The following is a 22,017-nucleotide window of genomic DNA, read 5'->3' on the forward strand; positions in this document are numbered from 1 at the left end:
AACTTCAATGCGCTTGCGCCAAGACGTGGCACCACGGTAGCCACCATAGAGATAGAAACCAATATTTTACAGACAGAACTTCCGTTTTCAGTAGATCTTTTTAATTTTATTCCAGTGGAATGTTGTATGCGGTATAAGGCATCTTGGTTTTAATCAAATTCCGAACGTGGAACCCACGCGAACGTGTTCTCTAAAGCAAAACATTCGGCTTTTATATTGTTTCATTATTTTAGATATTCAACATTTAAAGTGCAATCAAATCAATGGAAAGCAAGGCGGTTTTGCCACTAAATTCTGAATTCCATATTTGGCTAGAAAAGAAAGCATTGGAGCAAGGTTAATGAAGATTGACCTTTTCTGTAATATTTTTAATAACGATTTGGCAAATAGAAATTCAAATTAGAAATTCAAATGTATTATTAAGACTATTCTTAAACTGTTGCCCTAAAACATTGAGGTTACACCCCATATGCAAAACAGGAGACAGTCGATGTTTTAAAAGTTAAAAACTAAAACTCTAAAGTTCAGTCTCTGAACTCGTCAGGATATGTTTAATTACTCCGTTAACTTTCGTGGCAATTCTCGAGAAGGGAAAATGTATTCCGTACAAAGAGATGAAATACTATAAATATTAATGTCCAAAAAAAAAGACCAAAAATGTAAATGCTGTGAAACAGTTGAAGAACGATGAAAAAGCAATAGGAGATAGTGTAGCTGAAACAACACTAAAATATAAATAAGGTTAGTTTATCAAGTGTAAATATGCAGATCAATGATGCCATAGTGTTGATTATATTGGTAGTTAATTTTAGATGGATTGCGTGAGAGAACAATATGGATCTGAAAATTAATGTAATAATAAATAGATTAAAAATCAAGGTAGTTGTATTTGACTGGAAAATGAACAGTTTCAATTTACATAGAAATAATGAAAAATTACCAAGAAAATTAACTTGTATTCATCAAAATGTTTACTAAAGAAATACCTAGTGAAATTAATATGATAAAAGAGTGGATAGTATGTAGTTTATTACAGGGAATGGACATTGAAATAAGGGAAAACAACACAAAATTATAGGGCTGGAAGGGAGGCCCAACCCCTGATCAAGACAAACCTTATAGCATCCCGTTCATGTAGTTATCCAGTCTATATTTGAAAACCTCCAATGATGGAGCACCCACAACTCTGGGAGGCGAGCTATTTCATAGATAAATTATTGTGAGAAAATGTCTCCTAGATTGGAGCTCTTTAAAAAGTGCCCACCCATTACTTATCCTGCCCCTTGTGCTTTGGAGAATACATCAGTTCCCTCTTAGTGAAAGCCCCTTAAGTACTAAAAAACAGCGTGTATAAGGAGGTGCTTCTGTTTACTTTGTTATTTGTAATTAAAAGTTGAATAGAACAGCAGAAACAGCACCCCAAAAAAAGACAGTGCCAGAAACCTTACATCACCAGAAACCTCAGAAAACACTGCCAAGAGACTCAAGCCAGCCCTTCCCCTTTAAGAAAGTCTAAAGCAAAAATCCCAACCTCAGCTGATTGAAATTCTAAACATGCTGCCAAAAGCCATTAACTTTTTTAGTTAACTTTGTTAATAGAAATAACAAAGTAAACTAAAAGTCTGGGCTACTGCCAAAGGCTAGTACTAGGAATAACAAAAACAAAACAAAACAAAACTGGACTATGAGGCAGATCCTGAAAGTACTCAAACCAACTAAAAATAAGTCACCTGGAACTCCCCTTTTCTTGGCAGAATTAACCCCCAGGATAGTTAACAGATTGAAGTTAACAGTTAACAGATAATCAGAGTTGGAAGGGACCTTATAGGTCATCTAGTCCAACCCCCCACCCCACCCAAGCAGGAGACCCTACACCATTTCTGACAAATGGCAGTCCAATATCTTCTTGAAGGTCTCAAGTGATGGCGCTCCCACAACTTCCGAGGGCAAGCTGTTCCATTGGTTGATTGCTCTCACTGTCAGAAAGTTTCTCCTTATTTATATAGGAAAGACAAAGCCGCAGGAACAGGATTAAACCATTAAAGCAGGAAGACAGAACTCAGAGCAACCATCTTAACTAAAGGCACACCAAATCTCATCAAACCACACACACTTCAAAGGGAAAATGGGTATAAAAATCCATATACTTATCATACCAATCTGCTTGCAGGCCAGGAATGCTTGAGATGTGTCACTACTTTCTTGCCTTTCTGAATTAAAGGATCCCTTTTCTGGCAGCTGGCTTCCAGGTCTATTTCTTCTCAGCATCAGTGACTGCTTCCCAGCTGGGAGACAAACTCAATAAATTTATTCCAACACATTAAACTAAAATGAAGTAGAAATAGGAAATGTACAAAGTAAAGCAAAGGTTCTTTTAATTATATCCAATTTGGTGATCTCAACACAAAATAGTTTTAACAACCAGGGTACTAACTTACCAACTGTGGAGATTCATTTAACAACTGTGGCAAGAAAGGCCCTAAAATGGGATAAAACTCACTTAACAAATGTCTTGCTTAACCACATAAATTTTGGGCTCCCGCTTGAGCAGGGGGGTTGGACTAGAAGGCCTCTGAGGTCCCTTCCAGCTCTGATTGAGCCAACACACAACTATTCACAAGCTATTTGTCATTAGATCACTCTTCTCATTGCTACTTTGTGAGTTTTACTACTACTCCTGTCCCATTACTCTTTTCGAAAACTGTTAGAGAAAATTATCACTTTCAGGCTTTACTCCACCCACACCTTCCCTCTTCTTTCCCCCTCCCATATAACACCAGCTGTTTCTCAGCACTGCTTTTACATATAAAATTGCATTGCTGGTTGGGGAGAAGGTTTGAGGAGGTCAGCAGTATAGGTGCTGGACATTTTCTAGGCTGTTTCTTTTCTTACAGGAAGAATGAAAAAGAACAAAGTAAGTGAACTGTATTCTCCAATAAAGAAATACATAGATAAGTTAATTTGGTAGAATAGAGTGGATAGTATGTAGTTTGTTGCTAGAAATGAATGTTGAAATAAAGGGAAATGGGTGTGTCTACTTTTGTATATAATGGTATATTTTTATTTGTAATTGAAAGTTGAATATATCAAACACTAAATTAAAATGAAATAGAAATAAGTTGAGAAATGTGTCTGGTAAAGCAAGAAAATTTTGAGTTCAGAGAAAGAAGAAAACTTTAAATGATTGGCTAGAGGTGAGAATGTTAAGGAATAAAATATGGTGTATTAACTGATAAATGAATGTCTGTGATACAAGCAAAGATAAATTGTAGGGAAAGGGAGAAAATGTTATTTTAAAGCAATTACAATTGAATAGAATAGCTGCCTTTTACAGTGTAGAAGACAAAATATTTTAAAACTGGAACAGCTAAATACAATTTTTGGTGGCCTCTGTAATTGACTGCCAGTGAGACAAAGACTGCATCTTGAGATGTCCTCTAAAAGTGGCTAATAGAACAATTTTGTGGCAGTTAGTGGGTGTTCTTGTCTATGTCTTGGAATAGTGCACACAGAAAACATGGTAGTTAAACTTGAGAAACTTTATTAGTGCATAAATATTGATATACAGAAAGTTCCGGTTATTTAGAGATAAAGAAAAAATTGGAGTTACTTTCCTCTATTATTCTATTTCTACAATTTGCTAGCCAGGAGACTTTGGAAACAGAAATGGTGAAAGAGAATTTAAAACATTTTGTAGCTTGAGCACCAAATAGTTCTGCAGAAGTCAACTAAGTCCCATCTCATGGTAAGCAGCAGGGGAAACGGGAAAGAACAGTCAGGAAGGAGGCAGCAAGGAGGCAAGTCTTGAGCAGTTTGGATATAGCCTGATAAAGCCATATAATGCTACTTTCTCTTAAGGTATTATTCCATCTCCAGCGCTCAGCTTTCTTTAACTAAAATATGATTTTGGACTTGGCACTCTCCCAAGGTCATATTCTGAATCAGCAACTACTAGCAATTAGTAATTATTGTATTCATAGACAACTGGCAGCCTGTTGCTTTCTGAACAGCAGGTGGAGAGTCCACCTGGTTCTCTTTTTATCCTCACAATCAGAAGTTAAGAGTCAATAACAGTTGGATATGAAGATGAGCCCTTGAATTGGTGCTCAATAAAATTGTGGGAGAGCTGCAAAAATCTAATGGATGGCAGTAAACAAGAGATTTATTGATAGAAAAAGAAGTGAAAGGGAAGCAAATCTCATTCTCGTTGCTTTTATTTTTCCAAAGCTGCTGAAGGATTTGGGTTGGAGTGGAAATATTCCTAACAATCTATACCCACCCTCCACAAAGATGCTTCACAAAAACACCATGTTTCTCCCTCACCCTGTTATATCACCACCAAACACTTGTTGGAGTCCTCAACACTTCTTTTTCACTTCAGCGAAATAGACTAAGGGCAGTACAGAGTATGGTTATGCAATGTCTGTCTTTGCCTGGGCCCAATTCAATGAACAGGTAGACCCCTGAGTCAAAGACTTCCCTTCTAGGTGGGTGAGCCACTCCATCCTGTGTTTCCTTCACAACTCATCTGGTACACCTGTAAATTCACCCATGCCATAAAATTAAAGTCACTTATAATCTGAACCATTTTAGGGAATATTATACCTTTAAAAAATTATGCTTCTTAAACTATGGAAGAATCTTTTGAAATAGGTGATTAGAAAAATAACAGCAGGTAATAGTTTTCCTGAATACTGTTACCATTTCTTTTTTAAAAAGTTGTTTCTTGACTGATTTATTCTGAAATGACTGAGTATAATTGGACTTATAAAATTGCAATATTTGATGAATTTCACTTCTAAAACGCTGTGGTATAATCTTTGTTTTGTATTTATAAATTATTCAATTTTGAGTTTTTTTCTCCCTCAGGCATTTGGATAATAAAATGGGTAGGGCTACAAGACTTCAGGATATGATCATTTCAGAGCACTACAAAAATAGGTCTTTAAATAGATTAGAATTATGATTTCAAGAATTCCATTTTGCCTCCCAGATATGAAAAATCCTCATCGGAACCGGAAGTGAGGTCTGCAGACCTTTTTTTTTTTTAATATCTCTTAGAAGGGAATCTCAGAAAATCCCAAAGACCATCATAGCTCGGAGGCTCCTCTGATTGCCTGCAGGTGAAATAGTGAAATTCTTGTCTCTGGAAAACAGCGGAGGAAGGAATTCATATATAGATACACAAGCAAGCGCGGGAGAGAGAACCAGAACTTCCGGTCAAACTTAAAAGCTGCTATTACCCCATTAACTTAAAAATACTCTGGTATCCTTTGCTCTCACTGGAGCGGCCTCTGGTTATAATCGCCACTCCCCCCACATCTGGCCGCTTGTGAAGGTTGCGCGCGCCGCGTGCTCTTCCCTCCCTGCCGAGGGCGCGCTAGAGACATCCGGTTCCGCCCCGAATCACCGTGAAGGAGGGACGCGCGGCATCAGTCGCTCCTCCCCGTGCCTTTGCCTGGGAGCGAACCGGACCCTGAGCTCGAAGACAGTGTTTAGGTGGGTAACGGAGTAAGATAGGATGAGAAGGCCCTTCCCGGGAGGAGGAGACTTCTTTTCCTTTGAGAGTATCGGGATGTTATCTCTACAAATCAGAGCAGGTTTTCCGCTGGGGCGCTTTACGTTAAGGAAAACAGGGATGTTGGGGGTGCGGGGGGCGGGGGAAGAGAGCTGCTGTCAATAGCACGCAGGCCGACTTCGTGGTCCAAGGAATTTAGGAAAGGCTTATTTTATTCTTTCCTACAAAAAGATCACAAAGGAGAAAATAGAAATTCAAAGCTCCTTAGACAGCTTATAGAATATCTAGAGCTGGCCTTTGAAAGCCATCAGAGTATGTTGCCTAAGAATACATGCATACGCAGATCGTTTGAAGACCCTCTATTAAATTGTATTATGCAAGTCTTCTAATCAAGGAGAACAGCCCTATAAGGTAAATCAGTATTGGGTAATAGTGTGAATTTATTTCTGGTTGATTGCTGCTGATCACTATGCAAACTAATTTCACAGGTGAAAGAGATATTGTGTGCTTATATTCCTGGTTACACAGCTAGGGTTGCTTCCTGGGTGTGTTATATGCTGAAATACACATTTCTTGAATACTGTTTTTCTTCCTCTATAAATATAGTAATTTAGTGAGCAATAGAAACAATCCTAATAAGATGACATTTGGAAGATTCAGAAAGGCCTAAATTTGTCTAAAATTTTATTAAGAGTGATTATAATAGAAACCACAATGCTCTTTTTTAAAAGTCTCCTAATGGTTGTTCTTATTTTTATTACACTGAGATGGAAATATATACAACTATAGCACTACAAACCCTTAGCAGGCAAGTAACAGAATTGGACAAACCTATTTTGCTTGCTTGGTTCTCCAGCAGTCATGGCAAAAGAAAAGAAAAAACAAGGTAAATTAACACAAGTATGCCACACAATCACTGTAACTGAAAAGAGATGAACATTAATGAAACATTTCTCATTCCTCTTTATAGACCTAGCTGCATATTTGCAAATGAAAGCATTTTATGAGGTATTCTTTTGTTCAACTTCATCTCTTTAAAATTTGAAACTTGAGTGCCATTATGTAAAGTACATAGGGAGGAAGGAGGATCATCCTTAGTAGCATGACATATAATATTCTGTAAGAAAATGAACTATCACTCATCTTTTGTCATAGTTTTTCTATGATACAGCAAAGTTCTCCAATATTTCATCTTCCTTGCCATGCGCTGCAAAGACACAGAAATTCTGTGGAATAGGAGTTCCATGTAATATTCTGTGGAATAATGCTACATGACAACAACTCATACATGCTGTATTGCATACTCTTCTTTGTATCTGTGTAGTTCTGGGACAAGGATTATCTTTCTACTACATCTACTGGAGGACCAATATTGTAGAGAGCCAAGAAAAAGCAATATTGAAAAGATCATAATTTTGTCTGGTACTTGCAATACATATAAAGTAAGTAATAGAATTTACCAATAGAGTTTTCCTGGGTATGAAGTTCAAACAACAATCATCACAATTTCTTTCTGGTTGCTATATCCTTTAGGAGAGTGAAGAATTTAGTTTACGCAGTTAAGCAGGTAGGTAGGTAGGTAGCTTTTCTGCAGCAAGACTTTTTGTAGGTAAATGATCAATCACTGATCTTTGTAGCAGTAGTAGTTAATGGATATAGGGAGTAATCTAGGCTTCTGGTCTTCAGTGGGATATGGTTTGAGATTCTTTTGGCTATGGTCTGAACTAATTGAACTGATGCAGTATTCAGTTGAATAAGTGTACTTATTTTAAGATTTATAGAATCAAGGAATAAAATCCTTGTGTACTGTGCAGACATTACAATGTGAGTTTCTCCAGTGAAAATGATTTTTCTCAGATAGTTTAGTTGATCCCTTCCACATTCAAACTGGCATGGTTATAGGCAATTATGTCCACAGGGTTCTGGGGCAAGAGTTTCTGATTTTCTTTTGCTTTTAGGAAGTCAGTTTTATCAGATGTCTTCTTGGTCTCTTGGTACATGTGATGTTTCCATCTTGAGATTGTCCACGTCCTGCAGAGCATTTCAGAAAAATTTAGTGGCTTTTACTACTGTTGAGACAAACATCTGTTTACAAAGTTTCTTTCTTGGGGATTTTTCTGCAAGTATTATTTGATATGCTGGTTCTGCTTACATAGCAACAGTTGGGTGCAGCATTTAGTTACTTCATAAAGATAATAAAGATCATGAGTACAGTAATTTTCACTTCTGTAAGCTGATAGTCTTTGAGAGCTAGAAAGTGTGCCACCACGTTAAAAGGTCCAAATGGCTTCCACTTAAGAGTTTAAAGCAAGTTAATCTAATCTAATCTGGCCTTGTTCATAATTGATTACTCTAAATCTGCCCTTTATATATCTCTTACAATCCCTATCTCATTTGAGAGTGATAACATCTCTAGTAATCCAGGAATGTTCTTTAATAATAGGTAAAGAAGGATTCAATGTCTTTTACAAGCCTTGAAATATATCTGGATAAGTTCAATTTGGAGTATATGCATCCCTTTCTTATGGTGTTTGTGTATGTAGCTCTTCTTTTTGTTTGGTCATTATTGCAACTGCAATCTTGAGCGCAGTTCTGGAAATGGGACTATGATACAACCTTCCATTTACTTTCTAGTCGCAGCTAAATATAATAGAAAATAGAAAAACATGCAAATTCTTCCATTTTCAGAGCCATTTTTAGTTATTTTAGACAGTTTCATTTTGCATTTCTTAATTTTTTTTTCCCAAAACTAACATTTTTCCTTACACTCTATAGCAATCAACCAGTTTTTATAATTATAAAATGGAGATGATAAAATATGTCTATTCTTTCTTACTAAGATTCTTAAAAAACAGTAAATTTAGACTATAGTTTTGAACACTATTATAGCATCTAACAATTCATTGCAAGTAGAAATTTAGTTTTGAAAGTGAGTAAGAAATTTAGATGAGTGGAGTATATATTGATTCATGAGTTTGAAAAAAGATCACATTTGAAATCTATTGGGGATCATTATTCTTGTAAAACAGACTCCACTGGACTTGAGTAACTAATAAATTCAAACAGATATAAATAATTGATTATTACACAGGAACTTAACATTGTACTATACTTGGAATAATTAATCAGAATGAGAAATTACTTTTTAATTTCCAGTGATGAAATCAAGTGTTTTCTGTTGTTGGTGTTATTTGTTGCTCTTAGGTTATTTTGGATTGGGGAGGGGTTGACTTCTGAGGTTCTGGATTTTGTTCCCAATGTCCATTTTCAGTTGCACTTTACAGAATTATTGAAATATACAAATATTTAAAGATAATGGAAATAATAAATTGTAGATATTGTTCAGGAGGCATTCAAACAATTGTAATGAAATACTTCTATGCCTCTTGGGAAAATGTAAGTCAAAAATACTCAGGGTAGTTTCTATTTCTTTTGGTATGATATATAGTGGTCAAAACAAATGCAATGTGACCCATCACAAATCAGACATGCACAATATATCTCCTGAGAGCTTTGCAATTCTGCATATGTAGTGATTATATTATATTTTTAACCCATTTCAGTCTGAAATTCTACAATACTGCAGTAGTTTAAAATAATTTTGTAAACATTTCTGTCATTCTAAAGCTTCCACAAATTGAAATATGGTGAATTACAAAAAGAATTTCAAATATCTATTTAGCACAAACTGCTAAGCTTTATGCAAACTTGACAACTTTTAGAAGTTTTACAGCAAAGCTTCTCTGAACTTTCATGAACCACAGTAAATCAATTGCAAAAAGTTATTTCACTTTTACTGTTTTGTGTTGTATTTTTTAAACATTGCAATTTTTTGCAGTAGTATAGTATGCTATAGTAGAGCATTAACTGAAAGAATTAATTTCTCTTCTGGATTTTTAATATGAAAATTATTGTAAATGCTAACATCTGTTCAAATATATAAAATCTTGTGTGACTCCATTGTAAATATTATTTGATTCTACTTATTAATTTCATTCCATTGAAAAAAAGTTAAATGTGTAGCATTCTATTCAAATGGGATTTTAATAAACATTTACCAGAAGTGTTTAAGAATCCTGAATCTTTAAATTCCATGTAAAAAACAAAATCACCAAATCGTTAGTTAACATAATTTTGAAATATTTGTTGCAAGAGCCATATTTGCAAAGACAAGGAAATACTCGACTACAGTATTATGTTCCTATAGAGTTGAAAGTAATCATATTAACTAATTGTACACGTGATTGTACACTAGGACTCCAAGATCCCTCTCACAGTTACTCTTTTTGAGCCAGTGCCACCTAACCTGCATTTGTACCTTTGGGGGTTTTTTTTCTTCCTTAGTGTAAAACCTTGCTTTTTTCCACATTAAATTTCATTTTGTTGGATAGGGTTCCTTGTTCAAGTCTGTCAAAATCTTTTTGGATCTTGAACTTGTCTTCTGGAGTATCGGTTATTCTTACCAACTTAGTGTTACCTGCAAATTTGATGAGATCCCCTTCTATTCCTTCATCTAAGTCTGATTCAAATCCAGATTCAAAATCTATTCTTGATCGTAAAAAGCCACTGGGTAACTTCGGTCTATATTTTTCAACCTAGTCTACAAGAGTATTGCAGTATAGGCTGCCTTCAGCTGTTAGTAGAAAGGTAAGTGTAAACTTAATAAATAAAATTCAAAGAGATTTGCATGGGATTGGATTATTAGATGTACAGGCTATTGACTGGTCACTAAGGTCTTCATGCTGTAGCCTGAAAGAAAAGACATTCCTCTTTTGTTTTGAAACGTTTTACATATTTTCAATTTAAAACTAATTATTTTGAAGCATGTTTCTTATATAGATATTCTTCCTCTGTTGCAGCCTTTGACGTTTACCAAAGAAATGGTGATGGAGAAGCCAAGTCCGCTGCTTGTAGGGCAAGAGTTTGTGAGACAGTACTATACCCTGCTAAATAAAGCACCAGATTTCTTACACAGGTACTTCCTTTTAAATGTCTTTTCTTTTAAATGACCAAAGATCTTTTAAATTAATATTTTTATGTAGCTAAATTTGACTAAATGATATCTGTTCCAAATTTTTGTTTACAATATAAAGAAAAATCCTCTGCAATAAATTATAGAAATGTAAAAATTATCTAAATTTAGATTTTTAACTCTTACATTTGCATCAAATTTATCTTCTGTATTATTCTTTGGAGTGGATAGAAGAATAGGAAACTAATCAGCAAATTATAGAAAGTGGAATTATGTGGGAGAGATATTGCTCTGTCACACAGTTTAAACTTTTTTAAAGAGGTTCACAAAAAGTTTAAAGAGGTTCACAAAAATAAAACAATTGTTTAGAGCTGAACAGCTTAGAAATTTAATAGAATTTAAATATATGTATGAAAAAAACATTCAAAGTGAATGCCATATCATAAAAGTGCCATAAATAGTTGCAAATTGAAATAGCATGTAAAGAGCTTGACAAAGCTAAAATGCATGCTTTGTATTGATAGAAAAGTGCCTGGCAAACTTCTTGAAGGAAGTAAATGCACAAGACAGGGACTTGTGATCTCCTAAATTTCAACTATTATTAGTTATGATTGCTAGAGTTTAACATGTCATTGAACTTATTACTTAATCATATTATAATTTTATAGAATGCAGTCAAGCTGAGGGTTGAAGAGCATGCTCAATCATTCAGTTCTCCCTAATGATAATTTGAGGTATCTAATTCACTTGAAATAGGTGTATAACAAGGTATCCATAGTTGGTATATTTGTAAATTTGTATTTGTAAGTTGCATCTTATAGAGAGAACACTACATCTATTTCCAACACAGGAAATTCAGCACCAAATTTTGTTTATTTGTATCCTGGCTTTATTATTTTCACAAATAAACATAACTAATAACCTGTGAGGTGTGTTGGGCTGAGAGAATGACTGGCCCCAGGTCACCCAGCTGGCTTTCATGGTAAGTTGGGACTTGAACTCACAGTCTACTGATTTCTAGCCTGGTGCCTTAATCAATAGACCAAACTGGTTCTCAAATGCCAAAATGTCTCTCAAAATGCCAAGAGTCTACAGTTTTCAGAATGCCTCACATAATAAGAATAAAATCAAGGTTTGATTCAGTAAAATCTCATAGAAAAAGAAACAAAGTAGTACAGCAAAAATTATATTTAAATTTAAATAAATATTATTGAAGAAAGAAAATTTTAAATAAAGATTTAATAAAGAGTAAAGATTTTTGTGCCAAACTGTTTAACAACCATTTTAAGGTACATATAAAACCACACCCCTAATCTGTGAGAGGGCAGCACCTCTGCTGCTATTGTCCTGCCTCTTTAAGTCCTCTTCCCAGTCAGCACAGGAACCCTTGACTATAAAAGCTAGGCTGAGAGACAGGCGGGGTTGGTGTGTATCAAAGAAGGAAGGAAGTGGGTTTGTACATAGAAATAAAGTAGCCTGATTCAGTTTGAAAGAAATACTTTTCTCCAGTAGTAGAACTCACAAGGAGTTGTAGTTGGAAGAGCAGTAGGGAGAAGTGTAGTAGCAGTATGGAAGAATGGAAAAGTGGTGAGCAGTGAGTACTAGTCTGTGAAGGCTTGCCTGCATGTAGTGTCTAGGAACCTGTTTTGTTCTGTTGGCTATCTTGCTTTTAGGAGCCTACTGACTTGGGTATACTTAAAAGGAACCACAATATACTCTTTCATGTTCTTCCCAGCACACGGGAGAAAAGGCTCATAGCATTCAGGGTAGTATTACTAGTCCAATAATTGGAGTCAAAGTTCACATATCTGACCTCCAGGTAAGATGGGCAGAATATAAGTTGAGTAAATAAATAAAACAACTTGTTTTAAAGGTTTGGTTTTGGTTTCAAAATAAAATAAAAACCAAGAGAGTCCAGTTGCCTTTTATAAAAAAAAAAAAGAACACCTTTGGAACAACCATGACCTGGATAATTGACAATCTCCATAGAAACCTGCTTTAAAAGACCGTAGACTAAATATTCAAGTATCTGTCTGGTATTGAGAAAAAAAGATGTATCCAATTTCTAAAGTTGGAGATAAATTAAAATGGAATCCAATCAACAAGTTGTAAAATAAGAAATTCCAGGTTAGAAAATAAAGTACTTAAATTATCACATGCGATTATTGACTTTATTACTGCTTCAGCAGTATATTTGTATACATACACAATGTTTGCTTTCTAGTATTTTAGACTAGTGCTAACTACTTACGCAAATCCACCTACTTTTTCTGAGGTTTTTAGAAATGGTTTGCCATTGTTTTCTTCATAGGACCAAAAATGTGACTAACCCAAAGTCATCCAACTGGCTTTGTACTGAAGGCAGAACTATAACTCACAACCTTCTAGTTTTTAGCTTGGTGGCTCAAATTGGTTTCATTGAGTAGAGAAACGAGTGATCTAGGAAAAGAAGAAAGACAGTAAGGCAAATACTACGTTAAAATTCCAGTTGCTAAGGGAAATCTTTTTCTTGAATTTATAGTGTAGTCAATATACAGCCCTTTCATTCGGTTACTTTCTCCAGACTTTCTAGCAGAAAATATTAAATTAATTCAAATTAGTTCATTAAAGGATTACTATAATGCTTTTTTTCCCAACTGCATCTTTTGGAACATCTTTTGTCTGTGCCTAAACCTAATTTTGTGGACAAGCAGGAAAATGGAGTGTCTTCCACCTCATACTTAATTTTTCAATTGCAGATTTACTTAAAAAACTTCTGGCAGTACTAAAAAAAAATGACAGTTTCTATTTAGTACAATAAGAACAAGCAAAGGACAGAACCATTGTCTAGCAAAGCCCTCTTCTGTGTGTGGAAAAAAATTCTGACTGTTGGCATTTACATCCTAATTATAAATTACATTCATATACTTTGTTGCACATAGAACAAGGGTAGTCATGAGTCATGCACAAACTTGCTCAGCAAAAAAAAAAAACACCTCTCCCCCTATCTTTCATGCTGATAAAAGGACAGAATAAAACAAGTAGACTTAAACTTTCTATTGCATATGAAAATCACCATACACTGTCAAAATGTACTAGGTAGAAACTCATCCCTTTTTTTTAGAACTGCAAAACTTCTTTTGGGAGGGGTTTGTAAGAGGGCTTCATCTGGGGGCAGGGAGAGGCAATTTTCATATGTTAGGATTAAGCAAGCAGATGAACATATGAACTAGGTCTGACCCTGTCATATCTAAAAAACACGAGGATAAGAGGATGTGGCCTCAATTTTGTTTGATGTATTTTCTTCATTGCAAAGGTGTATTAATTCTACTGCATCAGATGATTCTATCTCAGATTTGATCCCACGTAGATTTAGATAACTATGTGGAATATCTGCCACTAGAAATATATAATCACTCAGTGATTGCTTAAGAACTAAAAGAGACAGCCAAAACCATTTGAAATCTTCTCTAATTCATTTATTTGTTAAATTTATTTGCGCACATGTCAACCAGAGACTATTCTGGGCAGCTTATAACAGGAAAAAAACAGAAAAATGAAAATCAGTGTAAAGAAAACAGTATCAAAATAATGAGACGTTTCAATATTATTATCTGTTACTTCCTTGCCATCTTCTCCCATTACTGAACTGATTGTTTTCTTGACTTTTTTTTCTCACATAAAAAACAAGAAAAAAGTCAAGGAAACAAGCAGTCTATTAATGGGGGGGTGGGGAATGGCAGGGAAGTAACAAGACAATAGAAAGAAAGCAGAACTGCTTAATTTGTTCTTTGCATCTGTCTTCTTGCAAAAAGAAAATATTGTACATCCCAGCTTACCAAAAACAAAGCCCTAAAAGACAGACTAGAAATTAAATTAAATTAATTTCTTACTTATTAAAATAAGAGAAACACTCATCTAATCTAGACGAATTCAAATTATTGGGTCCTGACAGATTTCAGGAAACCAGCTGAATCCCACCACTGATTATGACCATTTCCATACTTACAACCATTGCAGGTCACATGATCAAACTTCAGATGCTTGGTAACTGACCCATATTTATGATGGTTGCAGCATCCTGAGGTCATGTGATCCTCTTTTGTGATCTTCTGACAAACAAAGTAAATGGAAGCCAGATTCATTTAATAATAACATTACTAACTTAACACCTGCAGTGATTTCACTCAAAAACTGTGGCAAGGAAGGTCATAAAATGGAGCAAAATTTACTTAACAAATGTCTCAGCAACAGAAATTTTTGGTTCAGTTGTCAGAAGGAGGACTACTTGTATAAGACCTTAAATCAGAAATAAATAAACAGACCATAATACGTCTTTGCATGATTTGTGAATTAACTACAGAGAATGAGATTATGAGACAGATAGCTTCCCTAAATTAGGGATTTCTGTCTATTTCTACTCTTCTCATTGACAGCCAATTTTGGCTACTAGTTATTCATATTGATTATGCAAGATAGGACAAGATGTGATCTGGCTATGACACGTGCCATGTTATTGTTCACTAAGGTTGATTTGAGTGACCTGGCTGATTTGGCAATAGTCCCCTTCCTCCCTCAAAACTGCATATGTGTTCTCCCACAGCCCCCAACCTGTGTGCTCAGTAAAACAGGATTACCATTCCAGATAGAAAGAGTATATAATCTTCAGTCAGTCACTGTGTTCCCATTGCAACCTCAAAACAAGCTCAGGATTGTTTCTTCTGTGGAACTCTGGCTTATCTTCATATAAGACTACACTTAAGACTATGAATATAACTTAAAAGGAGATAACAGACATATTGCTTAATGATGTTTTCTTTTTGTATTTGTCCTGTGTTTTTAGAAACTTATTTGCTATACTTTTGGTGCTGATATTGGTTATTTAGTGACTGTTTAAGTTATGATAGTGTTGAACAAGGGGACTTACAACTGTTCTTTTTTTTTTTTTTTTTTGAAAATTTTATTGATTTTTAAAAACAAACATAAATAAAACATAGAACATAAAAACATAAAACATCTTTTTTGAAAGCAGCCTGATCCCGGTTACATCTCTTCGTGCTCATTTTTATATTCCATTCCATATCTTATTACCATTCTATGTTTTCTATATAACTTCTCTCCTCTTTCAACTTTCTTAATGTTATTTTATTTATTTCATCTCAATTAAAATCATCATACTTATATTCTTTGTCTGTCCTGTTTCAGCTATCTATTACCTTTTCTCATTAAGCAAAATTTCTCCTGTGATCACTGATTGGAGTATGACGCCTTTATATCTTTCCCCTAAAATTGATATAATACATAACTTCCATTCGGATTCTGCTTGGTACATTCTAAAACTATACAATGTATTTTTTAAAAAAGAAAAAAATTATAAATATATAACATAATTAAAACAACAATCCATACCAATTCAATTCTATAATTAATATTAATATTCATTTAAATCTTGAACATTTTATACATTACTTTTCAAATAAGTATCATACTTCTATGGAAACACTTATAAAGTTTCCATAATTACTTTCCTCCCACTTCACTTATATTTTATAAAACATTGAGTAGTTAAAATGTTCCCATTCCTTCCTAGTTCAATTCTCTCATTTATTTCATTTCATTTATTTTGTTCACAAAAGTTTCACTAAATTACACTAACTATTTTATTCCACTTTTTAATCATATGTTGTTTCCAATTTGCTAACATTATTTCTATTACAAATATAACAATACCATCTTATGTACCTTTACAGAATCCCTTTTTCAATTAAATTTTCATCCATTATCTCTAAATAAATCCTGTTTCTTTACATCTTGCTCCAGACCTTTGTAACTTCCCTTCCTTCTTCTCTTTCTTCTCTCCCCTTTTTACCCCCCCCCCCCGTCTCTCCACCTCCATTTCCCTCTTCTGTATTCCCCTTTTCTGTTGCTTTCCAACATTATATCCCCTTTTCACATTATTTTTTCCTTTTTTGGCTGTTTTTTTAAGTCTTAAATTCTCCATTCTCTTCCCCCCCCCTTTCCCTTTTCTTCCCCAGATAAAATTACTTGTTCATTAAAAATGGCTTCTTCTTTGTCCCAATCTTCTTGTTGCGCAGTCTTTTCTTGTTGTTTCTTGTAGACACCAATCGCCATTTCTAAGAATTGAAAAATGGAACCAAAGGAGCCCTTCCCTTCTTGTTCCTCTTCTTTATATTTTTTTAAATTCAATTTTCAGTTCATCCAGTTCATTCAGTTCATCCAGAGGTGATGCCATTGTAGAGTGTTTTTTTTTTAAACAACCACCCAATTGTTTTTAGTCATTCAAATATGATTTCCAAAAGTCCCAAAGTCACCAAACAATCCGAATACACACAAGCTGTTTCTTTTAACACTTTCTTCTTTTTTCACTTTCTCTTCTTGGGGTTACTATTTAGTTGCAAAGTTCCAGTTAAAATATATCCTTTAGAAGTCTTGTTAAGATTTAACTTTAAATTCTTTTGAATTCCAAGCAGTCTCCTCCTTCCAAGTCCTGCCCTTATTCTTTTCCTCTCCCTTCCCACTTATAGCAAAAAAAAAAAAAAAAAAGGATTTTTTAGTGTTCAGAAATCTTTATTGTCCCTTTGGCATTTAATTATATTTCCAGTTTAATTACCTGTTGATGCCAAAGCAGATTTTTCCGATTTCTTTATTCAGATCTTGTTGTTGTCAGCGTGAGGAAGGAGAGTGAAGAAAAAAAAAACTTTCCCTTTTCACTTTTGTTCGCTGCTTCCAACTCTTCTTTGGGAGTGATGTATCTTTTGCAAAATTTAAATTCCAGGGTACCTTAGTTGTTACTTTTTGTCCCGGTCAGCCAAAAACTTTCACTTCTTAACTTCCTCCTGCACTTTCTTTTCCAGCTGAGTGCTTCTTTGAGGTGGCCATTTCTGACCGCCGCTCTTACCGCCTTCAGGAAAGGGAGTTTAGCCAGCTGAGGAGGAGATGTGTGGCTCCCCTCAACCCTGCTGGGTCTCCCCGTCTTCACCACCTCTACGGGGTGGCTTAGCCCCGAAGCCTGCTGGCTCGGGGCGCTCCAGCGGTGAGCCCAGGCAGAAACTGCGCACGATCGCGGATTCCTGCCTGCCGCTGAAGCCCTGCAAACCGGAAGTCTCGGGACTTACAACTGTTCTTTGTAATTGTGGCCATTGCAGCAGCATCTGTGTGGTCATGTGGTCACTAGTAGGGTACTTTGAAATCAGCTGACAATTTCAGTGTTCAGAATCACATGTGAACACAATTTGCATCTTTACCTCTGGCTTCCAACAAGCAAAGTCAATGTAGAAGTCAATAGGTCACAGATTTTGATGATGTGACCATAGGATGATGCAACTCTGGGATTTACCTAACGAGCAATTAGAACTGTTGCATTGTGAGACAACGTAATCATGAGTCATTTTGCTTTATTTACGATCCAATTACTGACATTAAACAAGGACTACTTGTAAGAGTTGTTATCAATTGTATCTACTGGGTCAGTTTGCCATGGTGGTTAAGGTTTAGGTAAAGTATGAAAAAGTTATTAGATGAATTTGGGCTTGTCAGAACCTTCGGCCCTGTGTACCTCACGGGGTGTTATGTATGCTATTTTGAGATCCTATAGAAAATGCAGGGTAATATGGATGGATGAATGAATTAATTAAGGTCCTTTTATCTACCTCTCAAAGGCAATATTTTAGAGCATTTAAAATATGTTTCATTTGAAATTGTCAAGAAGAAAATATTTTAGAATATGCTTCCACATGATAATCTTAAATACTGTTTAATTTCTTTAAAGGTTTTATGGCAGGAATTCTTCTTATGTCCATGGTGGACTAGATGCCAACGGCAAGCCACTGGAAGCTGTATATGGGCAAGCTGTATGTATTATAAATCCTACTTGAAGTTGGATACTACAAATAAACATGACTCTTGATAATTAAAAGTTATCTGCATTAACAAATGCTATATTTACATGTTTCTGTTAAAGCTCACAATAATCTTAGTACCTTTAAAGTCAGGAGAAAAACATCTTTTGTCTCACCTTTCTTCATGTCTCCTCACTCCATTCATCTTCCTAACACTTAAATGCATGTGATTTGAGGGAGGGGGCTGGCTTATTCTTCCCATTTATTGTCTTTCTACTGTCATTCCTTGTAATACTTTCAAATAGTGTCCACTTACTGATTCAGCAACTGTTCAAAGATGTACTGGTGCTAAATAATAACTTCAGGCTTATTTATGCCCATTTATGACCTTTGTAGCATCCCTCAGTCATATGATTACCATTATAATTTAGTATACTTTTCTTTTTTTCCCCTTGCAGACCAAAGAGATTGGAGATTGAAAAAAAAAACAGACTGACTTCTAGACATCAAAAGCAGTGTGTTTTTATAAGCAGTAGGAAAGATTCAGACAAAAGAGAGATTACAACTTTTGCTTTTTTTCCTCTTCCCTCTCCCCACCTCTTAGAGCATAGAGATTGGAGAGAAAGAGATTTCAAGAGAGTAAGCTGTTTGCATAGCATGCCCAGCCCCAGATAGTCAGCATGATTCTGTTGCTTTCAATGTGTACATGCAGACACTTGAGTAGACACTTGAGCCATTCCAAAGGGCAGGGAGTGGTTAAGAGGCAAACAAAAGCTGAAGATGTGACAATGTTGACTAGAAAAAAGACACTGATTAATGATAATTGAAAACCCCTTCTGCACTTTATGCATGAAACAGAAAAAATATATATAGGACTGACAATTTTAAAAAAGTAAATGATAGGAAAAAAATGAAAATTATGTTGTCATTATAGAGTAAGAAGTTTGTGTTTATTATAAGTGTAAGAAAACAGGAAGGCAATTTTTTATATTTTTTCTTTTTTCCTGCACTTTTGACTTTATTCATTCCTTTTTTTCTCTCTTTTTCTCATCTTGTTAATTTATGTTAGGTTTTTATCTTTCTTACTTAAACATTTAATAAAGTTATTAAGCTGAAGATGTGCAACTGAGTAGCCTTCCCTCTTTCCAAGTGAAAAGAAGTGGTGATATGATTTGCCACTTAACTACTTACTCCTTTATTTAGCATCAGAGTTGCTGCTGCTAATTAGGATTGTTAATTGAGGAGTATCTATTCTACCACCACAAGTTATATTATGTCTCTGTACCGAAGAAAAAAGGATGTTAACATAGAGCCTGAACCTGCCTTGTTAGCAGATGATATTTGAAAATGTCTTTGCATTCACTAGAAACTTCCTAAAAGCATTGATTTTCAAACTGGCTAATACATTTTAATAAAGTTTACCACAAAAACTACAAAGGAACATTTATAAAATGCCTAATAAAAGAAAAGCTAACTATTGTTTTTCAGTGCTATTTTTTTCTACATAAAAGTATATGTTGTAGAAAGTTAATTTTACTTAGGTTTTTTTTTTTTACTGTATTTGTGTTTAGGACATTCACAAAAAGGTGATGTCCCTGCAGTTTAGTGAGTGCCGCACTAAGATTCGCCATGTTGATGCCCATGCAACCCTGAATGATGGAGTAGTTGTACAAGTCATGGGGGAGTTGACAAACAATGGACAACCAATGAGAAAGTTCATGCAAACTTTTGTGCTGGCTCCAGAAGTAAGTGATATTTTGAATGTTGGAAGCAGTAGAGATTGCTCGACAGGAAGCACAGGGTGATTACCTTCTTATGAAGAGCTTTGTTTGGAATGAAACTTTTCCATTGATATGGTTCAAATAACTATTTCTGACATAAGGAGATTGCAAATTGGATTAATTTACATGCTGTTTGTTATTTTGAAGAAACTGTTAGCACTTAACACAGTACCCCACTGTGTCTTTATACTAATTAAAAAATTAAATAGTATATGAATGTAACATTTGTTCGGGTATTTTCCCACGTCGTTTTAGTTGTGCTTTTAAAGTTGTAGCAACGTTTCGGCAGAATCACATCAGATGAACACAATACAGAAGCCTGATGATGGCAGATGAGATTCTGCCAAAACGTTGCTACAACTTTAAAAGCACAACTATAATGACGTGGGAAAATATCCGAACAAAGCTGAATACCATACATATAAGTACCTGCGAAAACTTAAGAATATATATATGTGTGTGTGTGTGTGTGTGTGTGTGTGTATGTATATGTATATGTATATATATATATATATATATATATATATATATATATATATATATATATATATATATATGTGTGTGTGTGTGTGTGTGTATGTGTATATATAAATATATATATGTGTGTGTGTGTATGTATGTGTGTGTATGTGTGTGTGTATATATATATATATATATATATATATATATATATATATATATATATATATATATATATATGGTGTTCGCTTGGTTCGGGTATTTTCCCACGCCATTGTAGTTCTTTAAAGTTGTAGCAACGTTTCAGCAGAATCTCATCTGCCATCATCAGGCTTCTGTATTGTGTCCGTCTGTGAGTCAGACTTTTACAGTAGTTTCAGATTTGAATTTGGGGCAGCCTATTGCTGTGCCAGAATGGTTTTTTCTTCATCCTGATTGGTTGGGAGTCTTGGTCTGTGTTTATTGGTCTCGGAGTTTGCTGTGTTCTGCTTGATTGGTGTCTCTAATATCTTCTGTCTGTTTTTTGGCTCTTTTTGTATCTTGATTGGCTGGCAGCATTGTGTTGCTTTAATGGAGGCCTTTAGTGCAGCTTGGCTTCGGGTAAATGGACGGCTATCATTAGTTAGGAAGCTGGGTTTCATCTGGGTGCCTGGTTGGGGTGTGTTTGAGCTGGAGGTATCAGGGGGATCTGTTTGTGCCCAGGTGTTTGTCTGGCTTGTGGTGTGGAGATTTTTTGTTTGTGAGTGCAGGCTTCCAAATGATTGACAGCCTGGTGGAATCATCTCTTCTGTTCATGCTTTCTGGTCTTTTTCAATCTCTATGGCTTCTCTGATGATTCTGTGATTAGGGTTTTCTATAGTGGCCAGGGTTTTGGTGCCATTGAAGTTGATGCTATGACCTGTGGCTTCCATGTGTTGGACTAGTGAGGAAGTGTGTTCCAGATTTTTGACTGCATTTTTGTGTTCATCCAGGCGGGTGCTTATTCTTCTATTGGTCTGTCCAATGTATGTGGCCGGGCATGATGCACAGGGGACTTCGTATATGCCTTGGTTTTCCAGGTCAATTTTATCTTTGGGGTTGCTAAGGATGGCTGCTATTTTTCTGTCTGTTTTGAAGGCAGTCCTGATGTGATGTCTGTGTAGTACCTTACTAATTTTGTCTGTAGTACCTCTTATGTAGGGCAGGACAGCTGTTCCACAGGTCTGTTCATCTTCTGGGTCTCTATTATGTTTCAGTGTGTTTTTGTGGATCAAGCTGGTGATTTTGCTTTTGTGGAAGCCGTTGGCTGTCAGTACTTTATACGGCCTCCCAAAAATACACAAAGAAGGCATACCTCTCAGACCCATAGTCAGCTCCAGAGGAGCACCACTACAAAACCTAGCTAAACACCTAGCAAAAGAGCTACAGCCCCATGCTGAAACAGCAGCTTCTCATGTAAAAAACTCATAC

At 35.3% G+C, this 22,017-nt stretch overlaps 1 protein-coding gene across 6 annotated transcripts in view; it reads left to right on the top strand.

The window, feature by feature from the left end:
- The first annotated feature begins 5,438 nt into the window (after positions 1-5,438).
- The window catches only part of G3BP2 (G3BP stress granule assembly factor 2), a 61,839-nt gene continuing 45,260 nt past the window's right edge, over positions 5,439-22,017 (top strand). For 2 of the 6 annotated variants that reach the window (XM_087945843.1, XM_087945842.1), the window contains exons 1-6: positions 5,439-5,499; positions 6,286-6,404; positions 6,843-6,960; positions 10,378-10,493; positions 18,259-18,340; positions 19,900-20,073. In XM_087945843.1, coding sequence (XP_087801969.1) covers positions 6,286-6,404; positions 6,843-6,960; positions 10,378-10,493; positions 18,259-18,340; positions 19,900-20,073 — 609 coding nt within the window. In that variant the 5' untranslated portion in view covers positions 5,439-5,499. Of the gene's footprint in view, positions 5,500-5,749; positions 5,930-6,285; positions 6,405-6,842; positions 6,961-10,377; positions 10,494-18,258; positions 18,341-19,899; positions 20,074-22,017 lie in introns of all 6 variants that reach the window. The other 4 variants (XM_087945846.1, XM_087945845.1, XM_087945844.1 and 1 more) reach the window with 4 other exon arrangements.

The sequence above is a fragment of the Notechis scutatus genome, chromosome Z, assembly GCF_049901735.1.
Source record: "Notechis scutatus isolate UNSWTSFEM ecotype Mainland chromosome Z, rNotScu1.2, whole genome shotgun sequence".
Classification (NCBI taxonomy): Eukaryota; Metazoa; Chordata; class Lepidosauria; order Squamata; family Elapidae; genus Notechis; species Notechis scutatus.